Source organism: Porcisia hertigi, chromosome 11, assembly GCF_017918235.1.
Source record: "Porcisia hertigi strain C119 chromosome 11, whole genome shotgun sequence".
Lineage (NCBI taxonomy): Eukaryota > Euglenozoa > Kinetoplastea > Trypanosomatida > Trypanosomatidae > Porcisia > Porcisia hertigi.
The window spans coordinates 493,361-517,019 of NC_090570.1; the positions used below are offsets into that span (position 1 = coordinate 493,361).

Below are 23,659 nucleotides of genomic sequence, written 5' to 3' on the forward strand. Positions count from 1 at the left end.
ACAAGCACGACACTCAGCACCCGGCCGAGAGTGAGCGTGATGCCTGACTGGCCGCCGAACCTCCTGCACCGGTTCTTTTTTCATCAGACGAGTTTTCTACCTACGTGGAGGAGGACGAGGGTGTCCTGACCAGGCTATGGCGCAGCTCGTCACCGACATGCACTCCTTTGGCAGCTCCGGCGCAGCGAACCGAAGCTGGTACTCATCGTCGAAAAGGCGTGCCGGCTTGGGCACTACGCGTCGCAATGAGTTGACAAGCCGGGCAGTGAAGTTTACCGATGCTGGCAAGCTGGAGATGGACGGAGTCGATAGCGATCTCTCCCCCCGCACCAGTGACACCGGCAGCACATCAGAGCTGAACTCGAACACGGGCAGTAGTTTGTCCCGAGGGGATGGCCGAGGCTTTAGCGATACCCACAATGGGCTTTTGCGTGTGTCTTTCATGGACCAGCTATTCGCCACAGTCGAACGATCGACGCGACAGCTTTGGCGACGCAAGCTCGATCTTTTTTTCGAGATCACGGTCCCTCTGGTCTTTGTTACAATTTCGATTGCTTTGTGGGCGATCTGGGGAACGGAGAGAGTGAGGGAGATCTCGTATCTTGAGGAGGGCCTTCAGTCTCGAGGTATCGGAGCGGCTGGTCTTCACGCACCTTTGACGCACGACTTCACATGCATGAAGCAACCTGCTGGGACACCGACGGTGGCGGAGTTCGTGCGTTGCGAGCCTTTGGAGTTCCCTGTCTGCGACCCTGTCACTCGAGAATGTGAAATACAGAGCGAGATAAACTTCATCTGCGATGGCGACTCAAGACTGCTACCGCTTCCTGCGGGATACGAGGTCTGCCGTGTGAACTACGCGTGGGCGGATCTGATGGAACAAAGCCTATTGACGTATTGGCGTTGGCTGTCAGCTGTCCCCACTCTTGACGTCCTGATCAGTCTCCAATGGACTGCGCTGTCTGCGTACCGTCACATGATCCACTTCATCTCCTCCACCATGGCCGGGCTTTCCTCAAACACACGATATAGCGCGGTGCTGTGTAGCGGGAACCTCTACTTTGTTGGCGAGGAGAGCGTGACGTCAGAACTCATCGCATACATGAACGACATCTCTGAACTGTTTCACTACGTGACGAACTTCAAAGTGTACAGCAGTGTGGCTGAGGTGCGTCGCTCGCTCGGTGATGGGGAACGATTGTGGGCGGTGGTGGAACTGCGCCGGATCAGTCACACGGCACTCGACCTTGTGCTGCACATGAACAACTCCGCGCTGCCGTCGTTTGCGACCACGTACGACGAGTCGTTCAGTGGTGGCGTTCTGTTCGACACAGCAGAGCTGTACATGCTCTCTGGCTTCAACACGCTGCAGCAGGTGGTGTCTGAGTTCTACCTCAACAAATATCACCAAGCCCAGATGAACATGACGCAGCTTATGGTGGCCGCGGCCACGCCAGAGTACAAACGCGTGCCGTTACTACAGCAATCGCGGGAGATCCTCCCGCTCATCTTCACACTTGCATTCCTTTACAGGGTGTCGCAACAGGCAAAGCGTATCGTACTAGAGAAGGAGCTGCGGATCCAAGAGGCTATGCTGATCATGGGTCTCAATAAGTGGACTCTGTACGTGAGCGAGTTGATTATGCAAGTAGCTCTTCTTGTGCCCACCTGTGGTCTCTGCGCCGCAATGCTGAGGTTGACATATGTCACGAAGAGCGATGTGCTGCTGCTATACCTGGTCTTCTTCCTCTTCGCCCTCACGACGATCCCTCTCTCAGGGATGATTGCCGCTTTCTTCAGCAAAGCTCACCTGGTGTCGGTATCGGCACCCGTGATTTACTTCATCTTGGTGATCCCGATCTTCGCTATGAGGAACGTGCAGGGCTGGGTGGTGAGTGTCGTCTCTGTCCTTTCCCCTAGCGGCTTTGCGGCGGCACTCGACCTATTTCTCCTTCACGAGACTGGGAGCGGGTGCAGTGCAACCGATATGACATCGAATAATGACAACCCGAACCTTGCAATCCTGCTTGGCATCTTGGGGGCGGACTTCGTTTTGTACAACGTGCTGATGCTCTACCTCGACAAGGTCATGCCAAAGCAGTGGGGTACGCCAAAGCACCCGCTTTTTTTCATAATCGACCCCATAAAGTGGTTGGGGAACTCCCAGCAGATTCGCCTCGGGGGCGGCCTCGACGGGCGCGCGGAGAGCGGCGTGTTCGAGGACGAGGACGAGGGCGAGGGCGAGGGGGACGTGGTGATACTGGACGGTCTGCGGAAGGTGTATTCGCGCGGTGGAAAGACGTTCATTGCGGTGAACAACCTCTACTGGGGGATGCGCGAGGGCGAGATCACCGTGCTGCTGGGTCACAACGGCGCGGGCAAAACGACGGTGCTGGACATGATGACGGGGATGGTGGAGCCGGACGAGGGCGACTGCTACGTCTACGGCAACTCTGTGCGCACTGAGTTGGACCAGGTGCGCCGTCAGATCGGCTACTGTCCGCAGCACAACATCCTGTGGGAGGAGCTCACGTGCCGCGACCACCTGGAGTTCTTTGGACGCATCAAAGGGCTGCGGGGGTGGGAGCTGGAGGACGCGGTATGCCGGATGCTTTACGAGACCAACATGTTGGACAAGATGGACCAGCCGGTGAAGAGCCTGTCCGGTGGGCAGAAGCGGAAGCTGTCAATGTCCATCGCGTTTGTTGGCCGGTCCCGTGTTGTACTCCTCGACGAGCCGACTGCTGGGCTGGACGCTGGAGCCCGGCGGCAGACGTGGGAGTTAGTAAAGCGCATGTCCGAGGCGCACACGATAATGCTGACGACGCACTACATGGACGAGGCGGACCTGCTGGGCCACAAAATTGGCATCATGAGCCGAGGGAGGCTGAAGTGCTCTGGCAGCAGCGTCTTTCTCAAGAGTCACCTTGGCCTAGGGTACACCATTCTCATCTCTGTCGACCCCGAGCTGGAGTTTGAGGCGGTGGACGACGTGGTGCTGGAGTCGATAAATGGCGCGAAGCTTCTGAGGCGGAACGGGTGTGAGCTGTCGTATCAGCTGCCTGCGCAGAGCGCTAGCCAGTTCCCTTTGCTGCTGAACGCGATTGACTCTGTCGAGGCCGACGGCGTCCGTGGCTACACACTAGCGGCAACGACACTAGAAGAAGTATTCCTGACGGTGTCGGAGGAGGACATCAAAGGGCACAGTGAGGATGTCACGCAGGAGAGTATAGGGCTTATTTGGAATTGCGAGGTGATGTCGTCGACGGTGTGGTCGCAGTTCCGGGCGATGATGAGGAAGCGTTTCTGTTGCGCGCTTCGGGACCGCAAGATGCAGTGCTTCCAAGTTGTGTGCCCGGTGATGTGCATCCTCATTGCGATGCTGCTTCATCTCGTGCAGTACCGTGACCCCCAATCACTTGTGTATGATTACTCGATGTTTCAAAGGGGGACGAGAGCGGTGGTGGACACGGCGTTTTGTGACGTGATGTGGGGCAGCACGCCTGTGACGGAGGGCTTTGAGGTGCGCGAGACTCACTATAAGAGTGCGCTGTTGCTATCGAACTACCTCCAAGACACCTGGTACACTCATACTGCCCCTCGCTACGGTGCTGTGTCGTGCCTCGATCGGAACATGACAGCACTGCTGATGATCAATGGGGAGTGGCGCCACACAAATGTGAATGTGTTGATGTACAACTCTTCTTCGCACCACCAGGCTGGGCTAAACTTGGCGACATACTACGACCTGTTCCTCAAGCAGTTCCTGGGCAGCGACAGCGCCTTCATGCAGTACACGGTAAAGCTCCTCAATAAGCCATCCGGCGTCTCAGAACTTGGTTTCATCATCACTGGCACACTAGTGATGATCCCGCTTACGTTTGTGCCAGCCAACCCTATCGCATGGGTGGTGAAGGAGCGGCAATGCGGGTCTCGACACTTGCAGAATATGTCTGGGCTGAGTTTCTTTGTGTACTGGTCGTCGAACTTTGTCTTTGACATGGCCGCGTACCTTCTAACGGCACTGCTGTACATACTCGTCTTCACCATATTCGATTGGCAGGAGTTCATCGGACCTAGTCGCGTTGGTGGCACGTTCGTGTTGCTGATTGTCTACGGGCTAACGAGCACTGTTGGCGCGTACGCCCTGAACTTCTTGTTCAAGGAGCACTCCTCTGCTCAGATGATCGTGATGGGCCTGAGCTTTGTTTCAGGGTTCCTGCTATTGATGCTGGTGTATGTGCTATCCTTGAGCGCGAAAAGCACGGAGACATCAGACTACATGCGGTGGTTCTTCCGCGTGGTCCCGTCGTTTTGCATCGGCGATGGACTTATCCAGATGTTGATCCTGGACAGCAAGTTGGCCCTCGGTACGGCGACAAGTCTGTGGGACATGAACCAGCTGGGGTGGCCGCTTGTGTACATGGCGGTGGAGTTCCCCATGTTTTGGCTGATTACGCTTCTTTTGGATCACCCCGCAGTGGCACAGCTCGCGCAACGGCTGCGCTACCGTCGTGATGCCGAGCCGATCCCCCTAAGCGACGAGGACTCGGACGTGGAGGAGGAGAGGGAGGGTGTGTACGCGGCAGCGTACGCTGGTGGCATGACGGAGGATGTTTTGCGCGTGATGAACCTGCAGAAGCGGTACAGCAACGGGAACATAGCGGTGAAGGGCATCACATTCTCGATCTTCCCTGGTGAGGTCTTCGCGTTGTTGGGGACGAACGGCGCGGGAAAGACGACGACCATTTCGATGTTGTGCGAGCGGTTCTTGCCCACGGGGGGCAGCGCGTGCGTGTGCGGGTATGACATTGTCAATCAAAGCCAGGAGGCGCTGCAGTGTATTGGATACTGTCCACAGTTCGACGCGACGCTGGACCTCCTGACGGTGGAGGAGCAACTCCAGATGTACGCTGGGATTCGCGGAGTCGTGCGCGCGGAGTGGCCTGCCCTGGTGGACGTGCTGTGCACGCTGTGCGGGCTGACGGTGTACCGCAAGACAGTAACGGGCGCGCTGTCAGGGGGCAACCGACGCAAGCTGTCTGTCGCGATAGCGTTGGTGGGGGGCCCACAAGTAGTGTTCCTGGACGAACCGTCTGCCGGCATGGACCCTGTGGCACGGCGTGGGATGTGGACTGCGATCCAGCGCACCGCTGGGCACTGCTCGGTTGTGCTGACGACGCACCACCTGGAGGAGGTGGAGGTACTGGCGGACATTGTCGCTATTATGGTGCGTGGGCACGTGCGGTGTATTGGCGACAAGGTGCACCTAAAGAATAAGTTTGGGAATGCCTTCGAGGTGAGCGTGTGGCTTGCATCAGCCAGGTATGCGGAGTCTTTCCTCTCCTTCATGAGGGTGGAGTTTAGTGACGCTGTGATGGTCGAAGAGAAACATCGGCGCTTCGTATTTCAACTGCCGCGGGACCGTGGCTTTGGCAACGTTTTCGAGACATTGCAGGCGAACAAGAGTCCGCTGCACATCACGGACTACAGCGTATCGCAGACATCCATTGAGCAGATTTTTCTTCGCGTTTCCGAGGCGGCGCGTGTTAGCCGCTGAAGAAAAATATGTCTGCACACACATTACATACACACGTGCATATGTATATATATATATATGTATTATGTTGTGTATTGTGTGTGTATTGAAGGCACAGGTTAGAACACCAACACAGGCTGGCACACAGACGCCGTTCTATTGTGAACGGCGGGGTTGATCGTAGGGGGGGGGGTTGGCGACAATACATCAATAAAAGACGCGAAGCTGCTCGAGACCGTACACCCTACCGAGTAGTTCTCGTCTCTACGTGAAGACGTGAGACGCTGCGTCGACTATCTCATAGCCTCCAGCGTTTTTTTTTTCTGTTTTTGGTACATCCTGCAGTTGGGGTGCCGACCGACTGTGGTGAGCATCCTGGCGCTCGAGCTCGTGTTCTTGTATTCTCCGGCGAGGGTGTCTCCCCCCTGAGTTGTTTCGTACTGTGAGTGTTGTGCATTACCTTTGCAATAAACTCACTGGAACATGCAGGGGTCTGGCGCCTGGTCTGTATAGTATTCGTCCACATTTGGCTCCGTGACACTTTTTTGTTTTTCGTTTTGACACAACGCTCTCTTCCCTCTCTGTTTATTAATCCACTCCTCTCCTCTCTTCTCTCTCTCCCCCTCCCTCACCCCCGGCATGGAGAGGTGAGGTGGGGAGGAAGGAGTTGGGAGGAGGGGGGGCACACGACTGCTTGTTTTTTTTTGTGTGTGTATAGGTAAAAGGCCTGTGCTCTGTTTTGAGCTCATTTTTTTTAGTATTTTTCTTCCCCTGCTGTGCTGGTGTCTATCCCTGCGTGATTGTTGATGTGCACGATATTCAGGGCATACTGCCGACTTACCCCTCGAGGATGCGATTTGAAAAAAAAATTTTGTTTTCATCGGTGTCTATTTCGTTTCGCAAATATATATTTTTATTTTTTCACCCTGTGCAGTATTATTTGTGTGTGTGTGTCTCTACGATGCGCTCCATCACGCGCCCTACACTCCTCAACATTTGTTTTCACTTTTGTCTTGAATGAGACCTCTCTGTGTACAAGCATACATGTATGTGTATTTGTGTCATGATCATAATAATAATAATCCTTTTATTTATACACATATATATACATATATACATATATATGTACACATATATACATGTGTTTATGTCTTCCTTCTTTCCTCAGTGGTTTTTGTGCATTTTGTTTTTCGTTTTCTCATTCCGCGGTGCATGTGTCTGTGTGTGTATACATGTATACATCTATACATGTGTGTATATATATCTGTGTCTGTGTGTGATGTAGAGACATGTATTCATGTGTGTTTCTCCTCGTTTTTATTCGCTGTCGTTGTATTTCTCCTGTGGGGCATTTTTGCTGCCTTGCCTGAAATGCCTGTTTTTGCAGCTCTGTTGTGTCTCGGTGTGACTTTGGTGCCCTCTTGGGACTCGAGGTGCGGGAAGGAGTCGCGCGGAGGAGTCCAGCACCATCCTTTCTAGAGAAAAAAAAAGAAAATATATAAACGCCGTCCCCGGGGCTTTCTGCAGACGCCGAAGTAGTGCTGGGATCGACAGGATCAGGTCCCTGCATGGGGAGGCAAACCGGGTCCCAGTTATTGTTACTGATGGCAGCGATCCAGGTGTTCCCTAGTGTCACGTCAGGGCGACCTGGGACGGTGGGCGTGCGTGCAGTTCTCATTGGAGTAGCTCATGTGCCCGAGCGACATGAGGGGCATCTCACTGTTTCCTTAATGTCCACTGACGGGAGGAGGGGGGGGCACAGGAGTGGCAGTGGGTAGCCCCAGCCACCCCAACGATTGCACCACGTGGCGAACAGCATGTTGGGCGCGTGCGTGAGAGACTACCTGTGAGGAGCTTTGGCTAAGAAAGAGGTCGCGCTCGGACACTTGAGTAGGTATCTCTGCAGCGTGTGGCTACGACTACTTGACACCTCATTGACAGCCAGTAGACCCGCCATACAGTGAAGTGTGAGGCTCAACTGCTGCGCTGTTTGGCGGAATAAAGTTGGTCGCGGTGGAAAAACAAAAAATGGAGTCCCTCTCCTGTCCCTGGTGTCATTTGTATCGTGTGTGCCGTGTGCGTGTGTGTGTGATCGCTGTACCGTCAAACGTACATGTCGGATGCTCGAGCCACCACCACCACCACCACCACCACCGCTGTCTTTGTGGAAAAGATTTGACTTGCAAACACCGCTTCACGGGGTATGTTGTTGGTTGGTTGTCTGCCATTGCTCGCCTCTCATCATCACCAATCTCCTCTTTATTGATTGATTGTTTTTTTTTTCTGTGTGTGTGTGGGGTTATCACCCATCTCCCTCTCCCTCATTTCGGTGTTGCTGTGGCTCTTGTCTGTCTCTGCGTGTGCCTATCGGTGTATCGGCGGTCTCCCTCTTCCGCCCCGGCCGTCTTTTTTTATGCCTCACAAAGACGCTGGTGTCCACCTCGCAGGAGACACCCGCACACTTTTCATTAGCGCAATCTCGCTGATTCTCTTCATCTTGTTCTCGAGCCCCTTCGAGTGCCCAGAAATGGCTAGGAAACCTACGAGCTCATGCCGCAGCGTCTCCTTAGGTCCCGGCAGCGATGGCAGATACAAGCGCACCCACATCGCCAAAGGAAGCAGCTTCACGGATCAGTTGCTTGCAATCCTTCACCGCACCTTCCGTCAGACGCTGCGCGCCAAGGTGCTGTTGCTCACGGAGATAGTGCTGCCTCTCATGTTCATCGTCATTACGCTGATCTTATGGGGATTGTGGCCTCCTTTCGGAGGCCGTGCAAGGCAGTTCATCGACTACAGCCCCTACGCATCCTCCGCTGCTACGCTACATAAACAGCTCGCCTGCTACAATGGTTCAGAGGGGGCACCCATTCCTGGACTCTGCGATTGTTCATGGATTTCAGTGTTTACCAGCTACACGGTCTCGTGCGCCGGCAACTACGACACAGTCCCCTACAAGCATCTCTGCTATGTCGACCTTCCGTTTGACTCCAGCAACACCACCGTCAACGGCTACGCTGTTGGTGAGATCAAGGGGGCTAACAAGGTGGTACAGCTGTGGATCGGCTCCTACAATTCGACTCTGTTTGTGATCCCGACGCTGGATGAGGTGATTATATTCCAGTGGCTGGCTCGAATAGGCCGGCCAACCGCCAAGGGCGATGGTAATCTCCTCTCTTCTAGCATCGCAGCTGGCTTGCTTCCCAACTCGAAGCAATCCGCGATCATGTGTTCCGGCGCTCTGTACTTTGTGGGGACGCCGGCGCAGGTAACTCCGCTGCTTGAGTACTTCCGAAAAGAGTCGGTGTTATTCGACGACGTCTACGGTGGCACCTACGCAACCTCCGAGGAGGCGGAGGCCAGGGTGCGCGCTACAGAGCTCAACTGGGCCATTGTCGAACTCAACGCCTTCGATGCGAACATGTTTGATGTGAGTATCCGCATGAACTCGACCGCGCTACCGACTTTTGATCTTCCATACGACCCGAGCTACGGCGGCGGCTTCTACAGCAGTCGCGCGGACCTCTACGCCGTGGCGGGATTTCTCTCGTTGCAGCAGATCATCACTGAGCACTACCTGAGGCTGGTCGTAGGGGATGTTGTCATCGACAAGGACTTACCGGTAGATCACTACATGGCTGTGGCGGGCTACATAAATTTTGTCACACAGCCGCTCCTCACCGTGGCCGGCATCCTGTTACCTCTCATCTTTGTCATGGCGTATCTCTACCCCGTCTCGCAGTTGACAAAGCGTATCGTGCTGGAGAAGGAGTTGCGCATTCGGGAGGCTATGCAGATCATGGGGCTCGGCAACGCCCCGATATACACTTCGTGGTACATTACCTTTTTTTTGCCCAACTTCCTTGTCGCAATTATCAGTCTTGTCGCGATTCGGCTGACGTACATCACGACCACGAACATCCTCATTCTACTTCTTGTGCACTTCATTTACCTCGTCACCTGTGTGCCACTTGCCGGCTTCTACTCAGCTTTCTTCAGCAAGGCCCGCCTTGCCTCTCTGCTAACACCGCTGCTTTACTTTGTGTTTGCCATGCCGGTGTTCGCGATCGAGAGCGCCAACACTGCCGCTATTACCGTCTTCTGCATCTTTCCGCCCACGGCGTACGCTGTCACGATACTTGGCATCATACATCACGAAATCGCTGGTGGCTTTTCCGACGCCAGCTGGCACGACGTCCTCGATACACCGCCGGTCTCTCTCTCCATCACCATGATGGCAGTGGACTTTGTTTTGTACAACGTGCTGATGCTCTACCTCGACAAGGTCATGCCAAAGCAGTGGGGTACGCCAAAGCACCCGCTTTTTTTCATAATCGACCCCATAAAGTGGTTGGGGAACTCCCAGCAGATTCGCCTCGGGGGCGGCCTCGACGGGCGCGCGGAGAGCGGCGTGTTCGAGGACGAGGGCGAGGGCGAGGGCGAGGGGGACGTGGTGATACTGGACGGTCTGCGGAAGGTGTATTCGCGCGGTGGAAAGACGTTCATTGCGGTGAACAACCTCTACTGGGGGATGCGCGAGGGCGAGATCACCGTGCTGCTGGGTCACAACGGCGCGGGCAAAACGACGGTGCTGGACATGATGACGGGGATGGTGGAGCCGGACGAGGGCGACTGCTACGTCTACGGCAACTCTGTGCGCACTGAGTTGGACCAGGTGCGCCGTCAGATCGGCTACTGTCCGCAGCACAACATCCTGTGGGAGGAGCTCACGTGCCGCGACCACCTGGAGTTTTTTGGACGCATCAAAGGGCTGCGGGGGTGGGAGCTGGAGGACGCGGTATGCCGGATGCTTTACGAGACCAACATGTTGGACAAGATGGACCAGCCGGTGAAGAGCCTGTCCGGTGGGCAGAAGCGCAAGTTGTCCGTGTCCGTCGCATTCGTGGCGTGCAGCCGGCTCGTCTTCCTTGATGAACCAACGGCGGGCATGGATGTCGGCGCCCGCCGGTACACGTGGGAGCTGCTGCGGCGCATGTCCGAGAAGCACACGATAATGCTGACGACGCACTACATGGACGAGGCGGACCTGCTGGGCCACAAAATTGGCATCATGAGCCGAGGGAGGCTGAAGTGTTCCGGCAGCAGCGTCTTTCTCAAGAGTCACCTTGGCCTAGGGTACAGCATTACGATGTCCCTCCAAAACGGTTCTTCCTCGGAGCGAGTCTCAGAGTTAGTGAGGTCATCAGTGAATGGCGCTCGCGAGGTGGGTGTGAACGGGAGTGAGGTGATGTACCGCCTCCCTGATAAGAGCGTGCTGCAGTTCCCTGCGTTTCTGGACCGTCTGGAGGCCTTCCAAAACGAGCTCGGCGTTCGCGGCTACTCTCTATCGGCGACGACGCTTGAAGAGGTGTTTCTGCGCGTTTCTAGCGAAGACGTTGAGCGGGAACACACTGAAGATCCATCGACGCTGATCAGTGCAGATGTTCTCTCTGCGCAGGAGAATCTTATCTGGAGCTGCGGACTGGTCTCGGGGCGCAAGGCCTTGTTGTGGTCGCAGTTCAAGGCAACAATGACGAAGCGCTTCTGGAACGGAATGCGAGACCGCAAGATGCAGTTCTTTCAGATTGTCTGCCCGGTTGTTTGTATTCTGATCGCAATGCTCCTCTCACTCATTTCCCTCGCCAGTGCCGACTCCATCACGTTGAACAAAGACATCTATCCCGGCGAAGCTCTTGTGGACATGAGCGGGTGCGATGAGATGCTCGGCCGCAACGCCTTGTTCGACACGTTCACGGTGCGTCACTCGAGGTATATGAACGCGCTGAACTTGTCCATGTACATGGTCGACACGTTTCTGTTTGAGCCGATGCTACGCGTCGAGGGGCTCATGTGCCGCGACCCTGATTGGGCAAACTCAGTCAAGGCCCCAAACAACGTGATACATATCTTGAACTCGTCCACGTATCACCAGGGGCCTATTTCCATGAACTCGGTCTACCAGGCGCTCTATAAGAAGTACACGGGCAAAGACGCTCGTTTTAGGCTCGCGGCTGGTACGATGCCGCGGAGTAGAGGGGAAAAAACGATGCAGGACCAACTCAAGACGATACTCATAGGCGCGATTGTCATGATCCCCTTCACTTTTCTACCGTCGAACCCCGTGGCGTGGGTGGTGAAGGAGCGGGAATGCAAGGCACGACACCTACAGAACGTCTCAGGGCTTAGCTTCTACGTGTACTGGCTCTCGAATCTTATTTTTGACATTACCGCCTATCTCATCACCATGTGCCTGGTCCTGCTTATTTTCACTTGTTTTAACCGCGTGGAATACGTGGCTAGCGACCGTATCGGGGCCACGTTTGTGTTGTTTGTAGTATACGGTCTCTCAAGCACGACCACGGGCTACGTGCTCAGCTTCCTATTCGAGGAGCACTCCAACGCGCAGACGATGGTGATGGCCGTCTGTTTTGTGACTGGGTTTCTGCTCGTCATGATCGTTTACATCATGTCCCTGCTTCCTGCGACCATGCAAGCAGGTGTCATTCTGAAGTGGATCACACGCGTCGTGCCGAGCTTCGCCATTGGCGAGGGCATTATCAATATGGCAATGCTGACGCATCAACAGGCGGTTGTGGAAGATTTATCGCCATGGTCGATGGACACGATCGGGTGGGCGTGTGTGTATATGGGGATCGAGTTTCCAGTGTTCTTTGCGATCACCCTCTTCATTGACCACCCTGTAAGGCGCTTGTGGACACAACGCAGGGGCTACAACGCTCATGCAGCGTCTCGGGCTGTGTCGGAGGAAGACTCGGATGTGGAGGAGGTGCGTAGGGCGGTGTACGCAAACGAGGACGACGACGTCAATGATGATATGGTTCGCGTGGTGGACCTGCGCAAGGTGTATCGCAATGGTAAGGAGGCAGTGCGCAACTTGACCTTCTCTGTAGCCCCCGGCGAGGTGTTCGGTTTTCTGGGCACAAACGGTGCGGGCAAGACCACGACAATCGAAATGCTCTGCCAGGATATTATCCCCACCAGCGGCAAGGCGTACGTGTGCGGGTACGACATCGTCGAGGAGAGTGAGGAGGCGCTGAAGTGCATTGGGTACTGCCCGCAGTTTGATGCGACCTTGGATCTACTCACCGTGGAGGAGCACTTGTACCTGTACGCCGGTGTGCGAGGTATTCGGTACGAGGAACGCGCTGGGGTTGTCAGCGCCTTGTTGCGCATCTGCGAGCTCTCGACGTACCGCCACACGACGTCCGCGCAGCTCTCTGGCGGCAACCGGCGTAAACTCTCTGTGGCGCTGTCTTTCATTGGTGGGCCACGCGTCGTTTTTCTTGATGAGCCGTCGGCCGGCATGGACCCCGTCGCGCGCCGCGGTTTGTGGAAAGCCATCGAGAAGGTGGCCAAGAACAGTTCTGTAGTACTGACAACACATCACCTGGAGGAGGTGGAGGCGCTGGCACACCGCGTGGCCATCATGGTCGACGGCGCTCTGCGCTGTATCGGTGACAAGACCCAACTGAAGAACAAGTTTGGCACCGGGTTTGAGATGAGTATTCGTGTCCTGTACGGACACGATACGACACCCTTACTCGACTGGGTGAAGCGCACATTTGCCGAGGCAACACTGAATGAGTGTAAAGGGCAACGATTTGTGTTCACGCTACCTCCCACCATTGGTCCCTCAGAGGTCTTCCGCCTCCTGCAGCACAACAAGGAGAGGTTGGGTATTACGGACTACAGCGTGTCACAGACCTCAATCGAGCAAGTTTTCCTGAAGATCAGTGGGGAGCTGGAAGAGGCAACAGGCTTTGGCCACACACCCCAGGACTATCCCACGCAGACGAGTAGGAGTAGCTCCGTTGTGAATCACTTGAGCTCAGATTCCGCATCATCCGCTTCGTCGTCCAACACCTCTTCGAGATGATACCCTCGTCCTCACGTGAGAGCGCGATGATGCTCGGGGGCGGTAGGGAATGAACTAAATATAGAGGGAATCCACATAGGCGCGTCACTTCGCGCTTGCGTCCGCTAGCCTTGTAAGGGAGTGTTAGTAGTCTTCTTCCCCTCCCCCTCCCCCTCCCCCTCCCCCCCACACACTCACTCTCCCTCCCTCCCTCCATTCCTCCCCTTCCTGAGAACATATCTTGCTCTTGATCAGCTTTCTCTCTTTTGATCGCTTTCTCGAAAAGGGGGGTGCGTAGGAGGAGGGGGACTGCGACGTGCGTTTCGCGTTATTCAGCGGGACGGTTTCATGTGGACAGGCGAACAGTAGAGAATCTCTTTCGATGCGGCGTTTCCTCTCGTCGTCTGTGTGTGTACGTGGGAAGGGGAGGGCGGGAGGGAGGGAGGACGTCTCTCTCTCTTTCCCTCTTTACTTCTTGTCAACCCTCTTGTCTAATATATATTTATTTATATTTATATATGTGTATATTCCTCGTTTGTTTACGTCTCTGGTGCGCGAGTGATGACCCTGTGAGGTCGGTGCCGACAGTGACGATGACACACCGTTCTTTTTGTTTCCCACTATTCGATTCACATGCTCTTCGGCCCCCAATTTTACTCTTGAGGGGAGATGTCGGCACCGATCCACACGCTAATCGGGTTTGGTCTCCCCTTCTGTCGGGTCGTTTTTCTCCCCTTTCCTTTATAATTTCATGTGTCCATTTATTTTTTCTCCGTCCCTTTAAAATGTTTCTATGTGACTCTCCCCTGCGTCCACCATCTCACCTGGAGTGTCTTTGCCTCCTTCCTGTCGAGAAGATGCGTGGACGTGATTGCAGATGGAAGTCCTGTGCAACGACTGCCGAGCGGCATCCATATCAGCTGTGCGTCGATATTGGGATGCTCACATCTGTTCGCGTTTGCATGAGTTTCCTAATTGATTTGGCGGGTGCGCATACGTATGTGTGTATATTCTCTTCTGTTTGTGTGCTCCTCTTTCCCCCTTCCCCCCCTATCCCTATCCCCATCCCTATCCTTCACTGAACATGTCTTGAGCCGCCGTTGTCGACAACGCGATTTGCTACAATGTGTATGTATGTGCGTCTGTCTGCGTCTGCGTAGTTCTTCTGGACTGCTTCTTCCTTCGCTTCGAGCCGTGTCACGTACAGTTGGATCTTCTCTCTCGGTCCTGGAATGAGGCGGGGAGGAGGGGAACGATGACAGGACGAGGGCAGGTGTGTGCGTTTTTTTTTCGTTTCTCGAGTTCTGTACAGTCATCAACACCGATCCCCAGCGATGTGCCCTTTACCTGTTGCCACCCATCAACACTCTTACCTACTTGTTGCTTCTTCCTGCACACATGTGAACACTTTTCCTTCGCACTGTGTGACCTCTCATGCTCTCTGCAGCTGGTGCTCGCCCACCTATGCTCGCCCCCCTTGTCCGCCTCACTCTGGGCAGCCATGAGGGCCGCACTTGTCTTACAAACTCCCTCTCCTCTATTTTTCCTTCTTTCTCTCCCCTGTCATTGTCGTCCGTTGTGCTCCGCGAACCACTCGACCTTTGCGCAAAGAGAGGCGCGTGTCGCGTTTTGGTCAGGGTTTCCCGCGTGTGGAGATCGTGACAACCCCAAGAAACGCCCACTCCCGCCATCACCACGACCCTTTCTCCATGCGCGATGGCGAAGCTTCCGCCGATCTGCGCTCAGTGGAGGCTGATTGACATTGGCCTGAATCTGACAGACAAAATGTACAGCGGCGTGTATAACGGGCACCATCACCACAGCTCAGACATTGAGGCGGTGCTGCGCCGAGCTGTGGAAGTAGGGGTGCACGGCTTGCTTCTTACAGGTGGAAACCTAAGGGAGAGCAACGCTGTGATCGAAATGTGTGCCCGCTACACCTCCGACACGCTGCAGTGCTATTGCACAGTCGGTTGCCACCCGACGCGTTGCCAAGAGTTCATGTCCAATCCAGAAGGATATCTCCAAGCTCTTGATGACCTCATCGAGAAGCACTCCGTCCACGTCGGCGGCTGCGTGGCTGCCGTGGGGGAAATCGGCTTAGACTACGACCGTCTAGTTTTCTGCCCAAAGGAAACTCAAAAGGAGTACTTCGAGAAACAGCTGGTGATGGCGAAGCGGCATCGTCTGCCCCTGTTTTTGCATGAACGCAACACCGCCGGGGACTTCAAGAGGCTGCTCGAACCGCATCTTTCACAGCTTGTTGGGGGCGTGGTCCACAGCTTTACTGGCACCCGAGCGGAGCTACAAGACTACCTAGATGCGAACCTGTATATTGGCGTGAACGGGTGTAGCCTCAAGACCGCAGAAAACCTCGAGGTGGTCAAAGCGATTCCCCTCGATCGAGTGATGCTAGAGACAGATGCGCCATGGTGTGAGGTAAAGAACACGCATGCCTCCAAGACACTCTTGACGGAGGCGGCAGCGGCGAGGCAGTCTTCAGTGACACAGAGCGTATCCGACGCGGTCCTCGCCACGTTCCCTACGTGCCGCAAAGACAAGTTCAAAGAAGGGTGTATCGTCAAGGGGAGAAACGAGCCATGTGCGATTGTGCGGGTACTCGAGACACTCTACGAGCTGCATCGGGGAGAGGTGTCGTCGATCGAGCAGATGGCCGATGTGGTCCTTGCAAACACGCGAGCACTGTTCCCCTTCACTGCTTCAATATGAGGCCACACTCGAGGCCGATGGCAAACAACAACTTGTACGGCCCTCAAATTGAGGTGTGGACGTGTCAACGCAGACACACGGTAGTTCTCCCCTCCCCCCCCCCCCCCGCGAGGGCGATTGCTACATTCGCTCTTCACGTTTTTCGTTTGCTTTTAATTGGTTTAGGTCTGTTTGGTCTGCCCCACGTGGAATACAGGGTATCACAGTTTTCCTGAAAGAAAAGAGGGGGCAGCGACGATAGACGCATGCCGCACGTTGTCACAGAGCAGAACGTCTCTCTCTAGTCTGCGCATCATAGCCTTTTTCTGCAAATGAACTCCGTTCCTGTGCTCACGAGCTCGACTCCACACCTTCCCCGGCCTTTTGCTCTCTCCCCTTCGCACCCTCTTCTTTTGTTGTTCACAAAATTGCTGCACTCCCCTTCCCCCCCCCCCTCGCACCCACCCGCACACGTACACAGACATACTTGAAACGCGGTATACAATATTTCTGTCAACTTTGCTGGCACTAAAGCAGGGTGCTTACACACACACACATCTGAGCGAGGGTCTGCGTGTTATTTTGAAAAAAAAATATTATCGCAGTCCCGTCTACACACTCTTGGTTATTCCTCTCAATTGAGAGGGCAGAGAGAGAGAGGGAGGGAGGGAGATGGTGGACGTACCTCCGACCCCCTCCCCTTTCTGTACTTCCCTCCCTTTACTCAGAAACGGTGTCATCTTCGAGCACGCCTCTTTCCTAAAGTGTGCAGCCTTCACGCGCGTGGGAATACAGAGACGGATTCTCCATGAGGTACTGTCAGGGAAAATTTGTCAAGTGGTTCTTCACTTTCACTTTTCGTCTCTAGCGCGTTTTTTTTTCGTGTGCGTGCGTGTGTGTGTGTGTGCTCCGTACATCTGTTTTTCTACTTTTTTCCCCTCTATACTGGGATCTCATGTATTTGGTTTCACATCATCTTTAATTGTAGGCTTGCCACACAGGTGTGTGGGCGTCTACGTGAGGTTGTGGAGTCCTGCGCAACGCCCACAATCTCTGTGGTTTCCCGTTTTTTCACTGTTGTTTTCTTTCATCTTGAACACGCGATTTTCTTCTTCAGTTGTGCGTTCCCCGTTTGCTTGTTTGTGTTTTACAACCCCACATCCCTGTTTCCCCTCCCCCCCCCCCTTTCTCCCCCACCCACCTCCTCGCAAATCGTCACGTCTCTCGCACCGATAGTGAGGGGCGAATAAAAGTAGATATTGCTTGACTTGTTCTTGGGGAGGGTCAACACCAAAAGTAGTGACACCGGCCTGAGGCGCAACAACGATGGGCCGCCGTCACCCACAACAGAGCGTCTTTGCGGATGAAAGTCGACTGCGCGCGTACCAGCGCAATGCGCAGATCTCGAGGGCCTCCGAAAAAGACGGGTCTTCGGGCAGTCCCGCGTGGGCTCAGGCGCGATCTAAACCGGAGGTGAATGCGTTTGAATACCTCGACAGCGAACCGAACGAGAATGGTGGCACCTTCAACGATAAGTTTCTTGCCACCATAGAGCGCATTATGCAGCAGAAGCGGCGCGCGTGGGTTGAGACCCTGTTGGAGCTTCTGGTCCCCCTTTTTTTTATCTCCGGCGCCATTATCATGTGGGCCGCCTTTGGCGAAAAGACGTTTCAGGAGACACAAGAGTTGAATTACACCGCCGTCTCTTCTCTCACCATTCCTGATTACTACAAGTTTATGACCTGCAACGATGTATCCCAGGGCAGTATCCCTGGTCTCACGGACTGCGCCACGGCCGGCTACGAATACAACTGCAGCGGTGACGAATCGAGCTTGCCTGTGAAAGGACTTTGCTTCGCATCAAGCACAGGCGGCGACAGACTGTTGGCTGTTTACATGAACGCGATTCTTGGCAACGTCTTTCGGGTGCCATCGTTGGACACAGTCATTATGATGCAATGGATAGCGCGGAAGTTCTTGTCAGGAAGCCGAGAATTCGACACCTCGGCGAGACTCGCTGCTTCGGGGTTGGCGGTAAGTAACCGCTACAACGCCATAATGAATTCTGGCATGCTGTATTTCGCGCCACGCGCCACTGTTCCCCCGTCCCTCATAAACTGCTTCAAGGAGAACGCGGACTACTTTCAGTACGTCGATGGTGGCATCTACGAGACAGTGGAAGAGGCAGAAAACTACGTCAAGAAGACGCCAGGGCTACACTGGGCCATTGTCGAGGTGAAGGCCTTTGATGAGGCGGACTTCAACGTGGTACTCCACATGAACGCCACTTCGCTTCCACCTCTGACGAAGATAATAGATATTCAGTACCCCGGTGGGTACAGCTTTGATCGAGCCGATATGTACGTCGCCTCGGGCTTTAATAGCCTCCAGGAGGTCTTGTATCGGTGCTATCTAAAGGATCGTGGCTACAAAAAGCTGGACACGGTCCACCCCTATGCAGTCTCACTAGGTTATCCGAAGTACACAGAGAAGACGCTGCTGAAGACAGCCGCGCCGGTGGTTGTCTTCATCGTTGTCCTCTCTTTTTTGTACCCGGTATCGCAGCTGACCACGAAGATTGTCTTGGAAAAGGAGCTGCGCATTCGCGAGGCGATGCTCATTATGGGGCTAAGCAACATGCCCCTGTATCTATCCTGGTTCGTTGTCTACGCCCTCCAATACCTCGTAGAGTGTATTCTCATAGTCCTACTCTTGAAGCTGACTTTTGTGCGGTCGAGTGACGCATTCGTGCTCTTCTCGACTTTCTACCTGTTTGCCATAACCACGATTCCCCTCTCAGGCCTCATCGCTGCCTTCTTCAGCAAGGCTCGTCTTGCTTCGATGCTCACGCCGCTCATATTCTTTGTGTTGTCGGCGCCGACATTTTCTTTTGAGAGCGCGCCACCGGATTGGATCATTGGCATCTGCGTCCTCTCCCCCACGGCATTTGCGTCTGCCCTGCACAACATCTTGACGCTTGAGGGTTCCACTGGCTTTGGAAAGAAAGACTTCACGAATCCCGGCCTGGCGCCAGTAACCTCTGTCGTGTACATCCTGCTCGCCGTGGATTTCTGTGCGTACTGTATATTCATGCTGTACTTCGACGCCGTCTTGCCCAAGGACTGGGGTACCACAAAGCACCCTCTTTTTTTAATCATCGACCCCATCAAGGCACTTTCCCGGTGCTGCTCTGACAAGGAGATCGTCTCCGGCAGAAACGAGGACGGTCGTGCGGAGAATGGTCTCTTCGAGGACATCGACAACTCGGACGCCACGGTGCGAATTGAGGGTCTGCGCAAGGAGTACTCACGAGGTGGAAAGACGTTCGTTGCGGTAAACAACCTTTACTGGTCTATGAACAATAACGAGATCTCGGTGTTACTCGGGCACAACGGCGCAGGAAAGACGACGACGATGAACATGATGACGGGCATGGTCTCCGCCAACGCGGGTGACTGCTACATCAACGGTTTCTCCGTTAGAGACCAGCTAGACAAAGTCCGGCAACAGATTGGCTACTGTCCCCAGTACAACATTCTCTGGGATGAGCTGACGTGCCGTGAGCACCTGGAGTTCTTCGGAAAAATCAAAGGCATCTTTGGCGCAGCGTTGGAGACCGCCGTGCGGCTGATTCTCAACGAGGTGGATCTCCTCAACAAAATAGAATACCGCGCTGGCGCGCTCTCCGGTGGACAGAAGCGCAAACTCTCGGTTGCGATTGCCTTTGTCGGCCGAAGCCCTCTGGTGTTCCTCGATGAGCCAACGGCGGGCATGGATGTCGGCGCCCGCCGGTACACGTGGGAGCTGCTGCGGCGCATGTCCGAGGCGCACACGATAATGCTGACGACGCACTACATGGACGAGGCGGACCTGCTGGGTCACAAAATTGGCATCATGAGCCGAGGCAGCCTGCAGTGCTCCGGCAGCAGCGTCTTTCTCAAGAGTCGTCTTGGGGTTGGCTACAACATGACCGTCTCCATCGACCCAGAGGTGGAGGCCGAGCATGTTGATCGCCTCGTTCTTTCCCTTCTCCCTAGCGCCGAGTCGACAGACTTCACTGGTAGCGATATTGTGTACAAGCTGTCCATGAGAGATCTAAACCTGCTTCCGTCGCTCCTAGCCGGTCTTGAAAGAGACGGCGAGGCGGCCGGCATCCGTGGCTACTCGCTGTCTGCGGCAACGCTTGAGGAGGTCTTTCTGCAGATTGCCATGGAGGACATGGAGAGGCACAAAGCGAGTCACGCCCACGAGGAAAACGAGATGGTCATTCTGGAAGAAACCAACGCGGTGTGGAATTGCGAGATGATGACAAGATCGAGTCAGTGTCTGGTCTCACACTTCAAGTACATGATGTTGAAGCGGTTGTGGAACGCGTTGCGAGACCGAAAAATGCAGTGCTTTCAGTTGGTGTGCCCGATGCTGTGCATCTTACTGGCTATGCTGCTCTCCCTCATCCATTTTACCCCAACCGGCACAATTGACCTCTCCAGTGAAATGTTTGGCGAGACAGTGGAGATGCATGTGTCAGGCTGCGAGTCGTACATGGGGGAGACACACGACCTTACCCGTCAAGGTTCCCACATCACTAACCTGAATTTTGCCAGCGGGCTGGACCTTTCTCTCTACGCCACCGACACTGCCAAGCAGCTCGCAATGCCGCGCTACACCTCGATCTTCTGCGGCGACCCGGGGTTACAGGGGCTGATCCCCAGTGAGAAGAGTGCAATTTATCTTTTTTATAACACCTCCGCCTACCACTCCAGCGGTTTGGTGCTCCAGCAGCTGTACACCTACATTCTTCAGAACTTTGTGGGTGATGAGCGACGCACCCTCAAGATGGGCGCTGAATTGATGCCAACCTCCAGCTCTGGCTCCGAGATGCGCGGTGGTGTACAGGGAATTCTCATTGGAGCCATCATAATGATTCCCTTCACGTTCCTGCCGTCCAACCCGGTGGCGTGGATTGTAAAGGAGCGTGAGTGCAAAGCGCGGCACTTGCAGATGATCTCAGGGCTTAGCTTCTACGTGTACTGGGTCTCGAATTTTGTTTTTGATGTCGTGGCGTACATCCTCACCCTGTGCCTGGTGCTGGTCATCTTTCTTATTTTTGGCCGCAAGGAGTACGTCGGCGCCGACACAGCTGGTCCGACGGTTGTGATGTTTATAATCTACGGTTTATGCAGCACTGTCGGCGCCTATCTGGTCAGCTTTGCTTTTGATGAGCACTCAACGGCGCAGTCAGCGACAATGGCGATTAGTTTTGTGTCCGGCTTTCTTCTTGTAATGATGGTGTTCATTCTCTCCCTACTGGATGCCACGAAGGACGCGTCGGATCAGATGCGCTGGCCGTTCCGCTTGCTTCCGTCCTACTGTGTAGGCGAGTCTATTATCAATCTTTCCATTATCCGACAACAGGCACTTCTCGGCCTCTCGACGGACCCGTGGGGGATGGACGTGGTTGGCTGGCCCTGTGTTTTCATGGTGGCCGAGTTCCCCATCTTTCTTCTGGCGATCCTCTTCATTGACCATCCGCGGCGGCGCATGTGGAGGCAGAGGAGCAGCTATGACCGCAGTGCGCCGACGGAGCTGATTGACGACGAAGACTCCGATGTTGAGGATGAACGGAAGGAGGTGTACCGCCAGGAAGAAGAGAACACGAACGTGGACGTTGTGCGCGTGGTGGACCTGCGCAAGGTGTATCGCAACGGAAAAGCAGCCGTGCGCAACCTCTCCTTCAGCATCCTGCCCGATGAGGTGTTCGGCTTTCTGGGCACAAACGGTGCCGGCAAGACGACGACCATGTCCATCCTCTGCCAAGAGTTTATTCCCTCCAGCGGCAACGCCTACGTGTGCGGGTACGACATCGTCGAGGAGAGTGAGGAGGCGCTGAAGTGCATTGGGTACTGCCCGCAGTTTGATGCGACCTTGGATCTACTCACCGTGGAGGAGCACTTGTACCTGTACGCCGGCATCCGCTGCATTGTGAAAGAGTACCGCAGCAAAGTGGTGACTGGGCTGATGCGTTTGTGCGATATTTTGGAGTACCGCCACACGACGTCCGCGCAGCTCTCTGGCGGCAACCGGCGTAAACTCTCTGTGGCGCTGTCTTTCATTGGTGGGCCACGCGTCGTTTTTCTTGATGAGCCGTCGGCCGGCATGGACCCCGTCGCGCGCCGCGGCTTGTGGTCGGCTATCAAGAAGGTTTCCCAGAACTGCTCCGTTGTGCTCACGACGCACCACCTGGAGGAGGTGGAGGCGCTAGCGGACGTGGTGGCCATCATGGCTGACGGTGCCCTTCGCTGTATCGGTGACAAGATACACCTAAAGCAGAAGTACGGTACTGGGTTCGAGATGAGTATACGAGTAGCAAACAAGGGGATGCAAGGGCATATCCAACGCTTCGTCAAGTGTAACATATCTGATGCCGTCTTGATTGAGTTCAAGGGACAGCGCTTCGTCTTTGCACTCCCACAGGAGACGACGCTCTCCCACGTGTTTCGGCTTCTGCAAGAGAACAAGGAGCGGCTCCGCATCACAGACTACAGTGTGTCGCAGACCTCCATTGAGCAGGTCTTCTTGCGCATCAGCGAGCAGCAGGAGAGGCGTGAGGGGAAGGGAGCAAAGAAGAGGGTGGTGCACTTGGGTAAAAGTCACGCCCAGCTGCACCGCTACCACGGGGACACCTCCGCAAGCCAAACCGGCGGTACCGCGGGGAGACGTTGCGCCCGTACACGGACTCCCAGGGCGGTAGTTGTCAGTTCCGCGGCCATTGAGGCCTATCGCCGCCGAACAGAAGTCGACAGCGTCGTGGACGCCGCCGCCAGATCCGCGGCGAGTGGTCACAGCAAGCGCATGAGCGTCGACGATACAGACGAAGACGTCGAAACCGGGAGGAATTACCGAAGCTCTTCCTTGGCGGGTTCACAGATGAGGGGCGTCAGAGAGATCCCAAGTGCCCCGTCTAATCGCAAGCGTAGCACGGTCAGCTTTACGGGGGCCATCGTTCCTGAACCACGGCATGAAGGTAATGCGGACCCCTATAGCAACACATACAGTGTCGGTGCTCAAGTGCAGGACTACGCCTATGACCAATCCTACAGCGCTGCTCTCGGGTCCACGGATCCACCCCATTATGAGGGGAGCTATAGCTACAGCTATTCCAACGGGGCTGAGTATTATAACGGCGGTGCATCATGGGGCCAGAGTGCTCAAAACCCGTACAACAACTATTACAGCGGGAAAGACACGAGCTATACTTGAATTCGATGCGTATTGGAGTGTTTTTTTTTTCTCGGGGGTGGTGGTGGGTGGGGGGAGGGCGTTGTCGTGTTCTTGAGGAACAGCATGGGTTTTGTTTTCTGTCCTTGCTCTGGAGGTGATCTAACGCCACTGAAGCCCATTCTGTGAATAATATCAAACAGTGCACATGTGTGGAGGGGGGGGGCGATGAAATATACGAGTTTTGAGTGTTTTTCGTTATTGTTATTATGCAAGCGTACACCGCTCCCCTATTCCTTTGCCGGTGCACAAGCGTGCAG

General features: G+C 54.9%; 4 protein-coding genes across 4 annotated transcripts; all 4 read left to right on the forward strand.

Annotated features, from left to right (window-relative positions):
* Positions 1-136: 136 nt before the first annotated feature.
* On the forward strand, positions 137-5,794 carry JKF63_07063 (uncharacterized protein; the record flags this gene model as incomplete). The annotated part of the gene is made up of 1 exon (XM_067903006.1): positions 137-5,794. One exon carries the CDS (start codon positions 137-139, stop codon positions 5,558-5,560), a length of 5,424 nt encoding a protein of 1,807 aa, XP_067759015.1. The 3' UTR covers positions 5,561-5,794.
* Positions 5,795-8,066: 2,272 nt separating this feature from the next.
* On the forward strand, positions 8,067-13,433 carry JKF63_07064 (uncharacterized protein; the record flags this gene model as incomplete). The annotated part of the gene is made up of 1 exon (XM_067903007.1): positions 8,067-13,433. One exon carries the CDS (start codon positions 8,067-8,069, stop codon positions 13,431-13,433), a length of 5,367 nt encoding a protein of 1,788 aa, XP_067759016.1.
* A 1,695-nt stretch (positions 13,434-15,128) lies between these two features.
* On the forward strand, positions 15,129-16,142 carry JKF63_07065 (uncharacterized protein; the record flags this gene model as incomplete). Its single annotated transcript, XM_067903008.1, has 1 exon — positions 15,129-16,142. One exon carries the CDS (start codon positions 15,129-15,131, stop codon positions 16,140-16,142), a length of 1,014 nt encoding a protein of 337 aa, XP_067759017.1.
* Positions 16,143-17,447: 1,305 nt separating this feature from the next.
* Positions 17,448-23,381, forward strand: JKF63_07066 (uncharacterized protein; the record flags this gene model as incomplete). Its single annotated transcript, XM_067903009.1, has 1 exon — positions 17,448-23,381. One exon carries the CDS (start codon positions 17,448-17,450, stop codon positions 23,379-23,381), a length of 5,934 nt encoding a protein of 1,977 aa, XP_067759018.1.
* Positions 23,382-23,659: the final 278 nt, after the last annotated feature.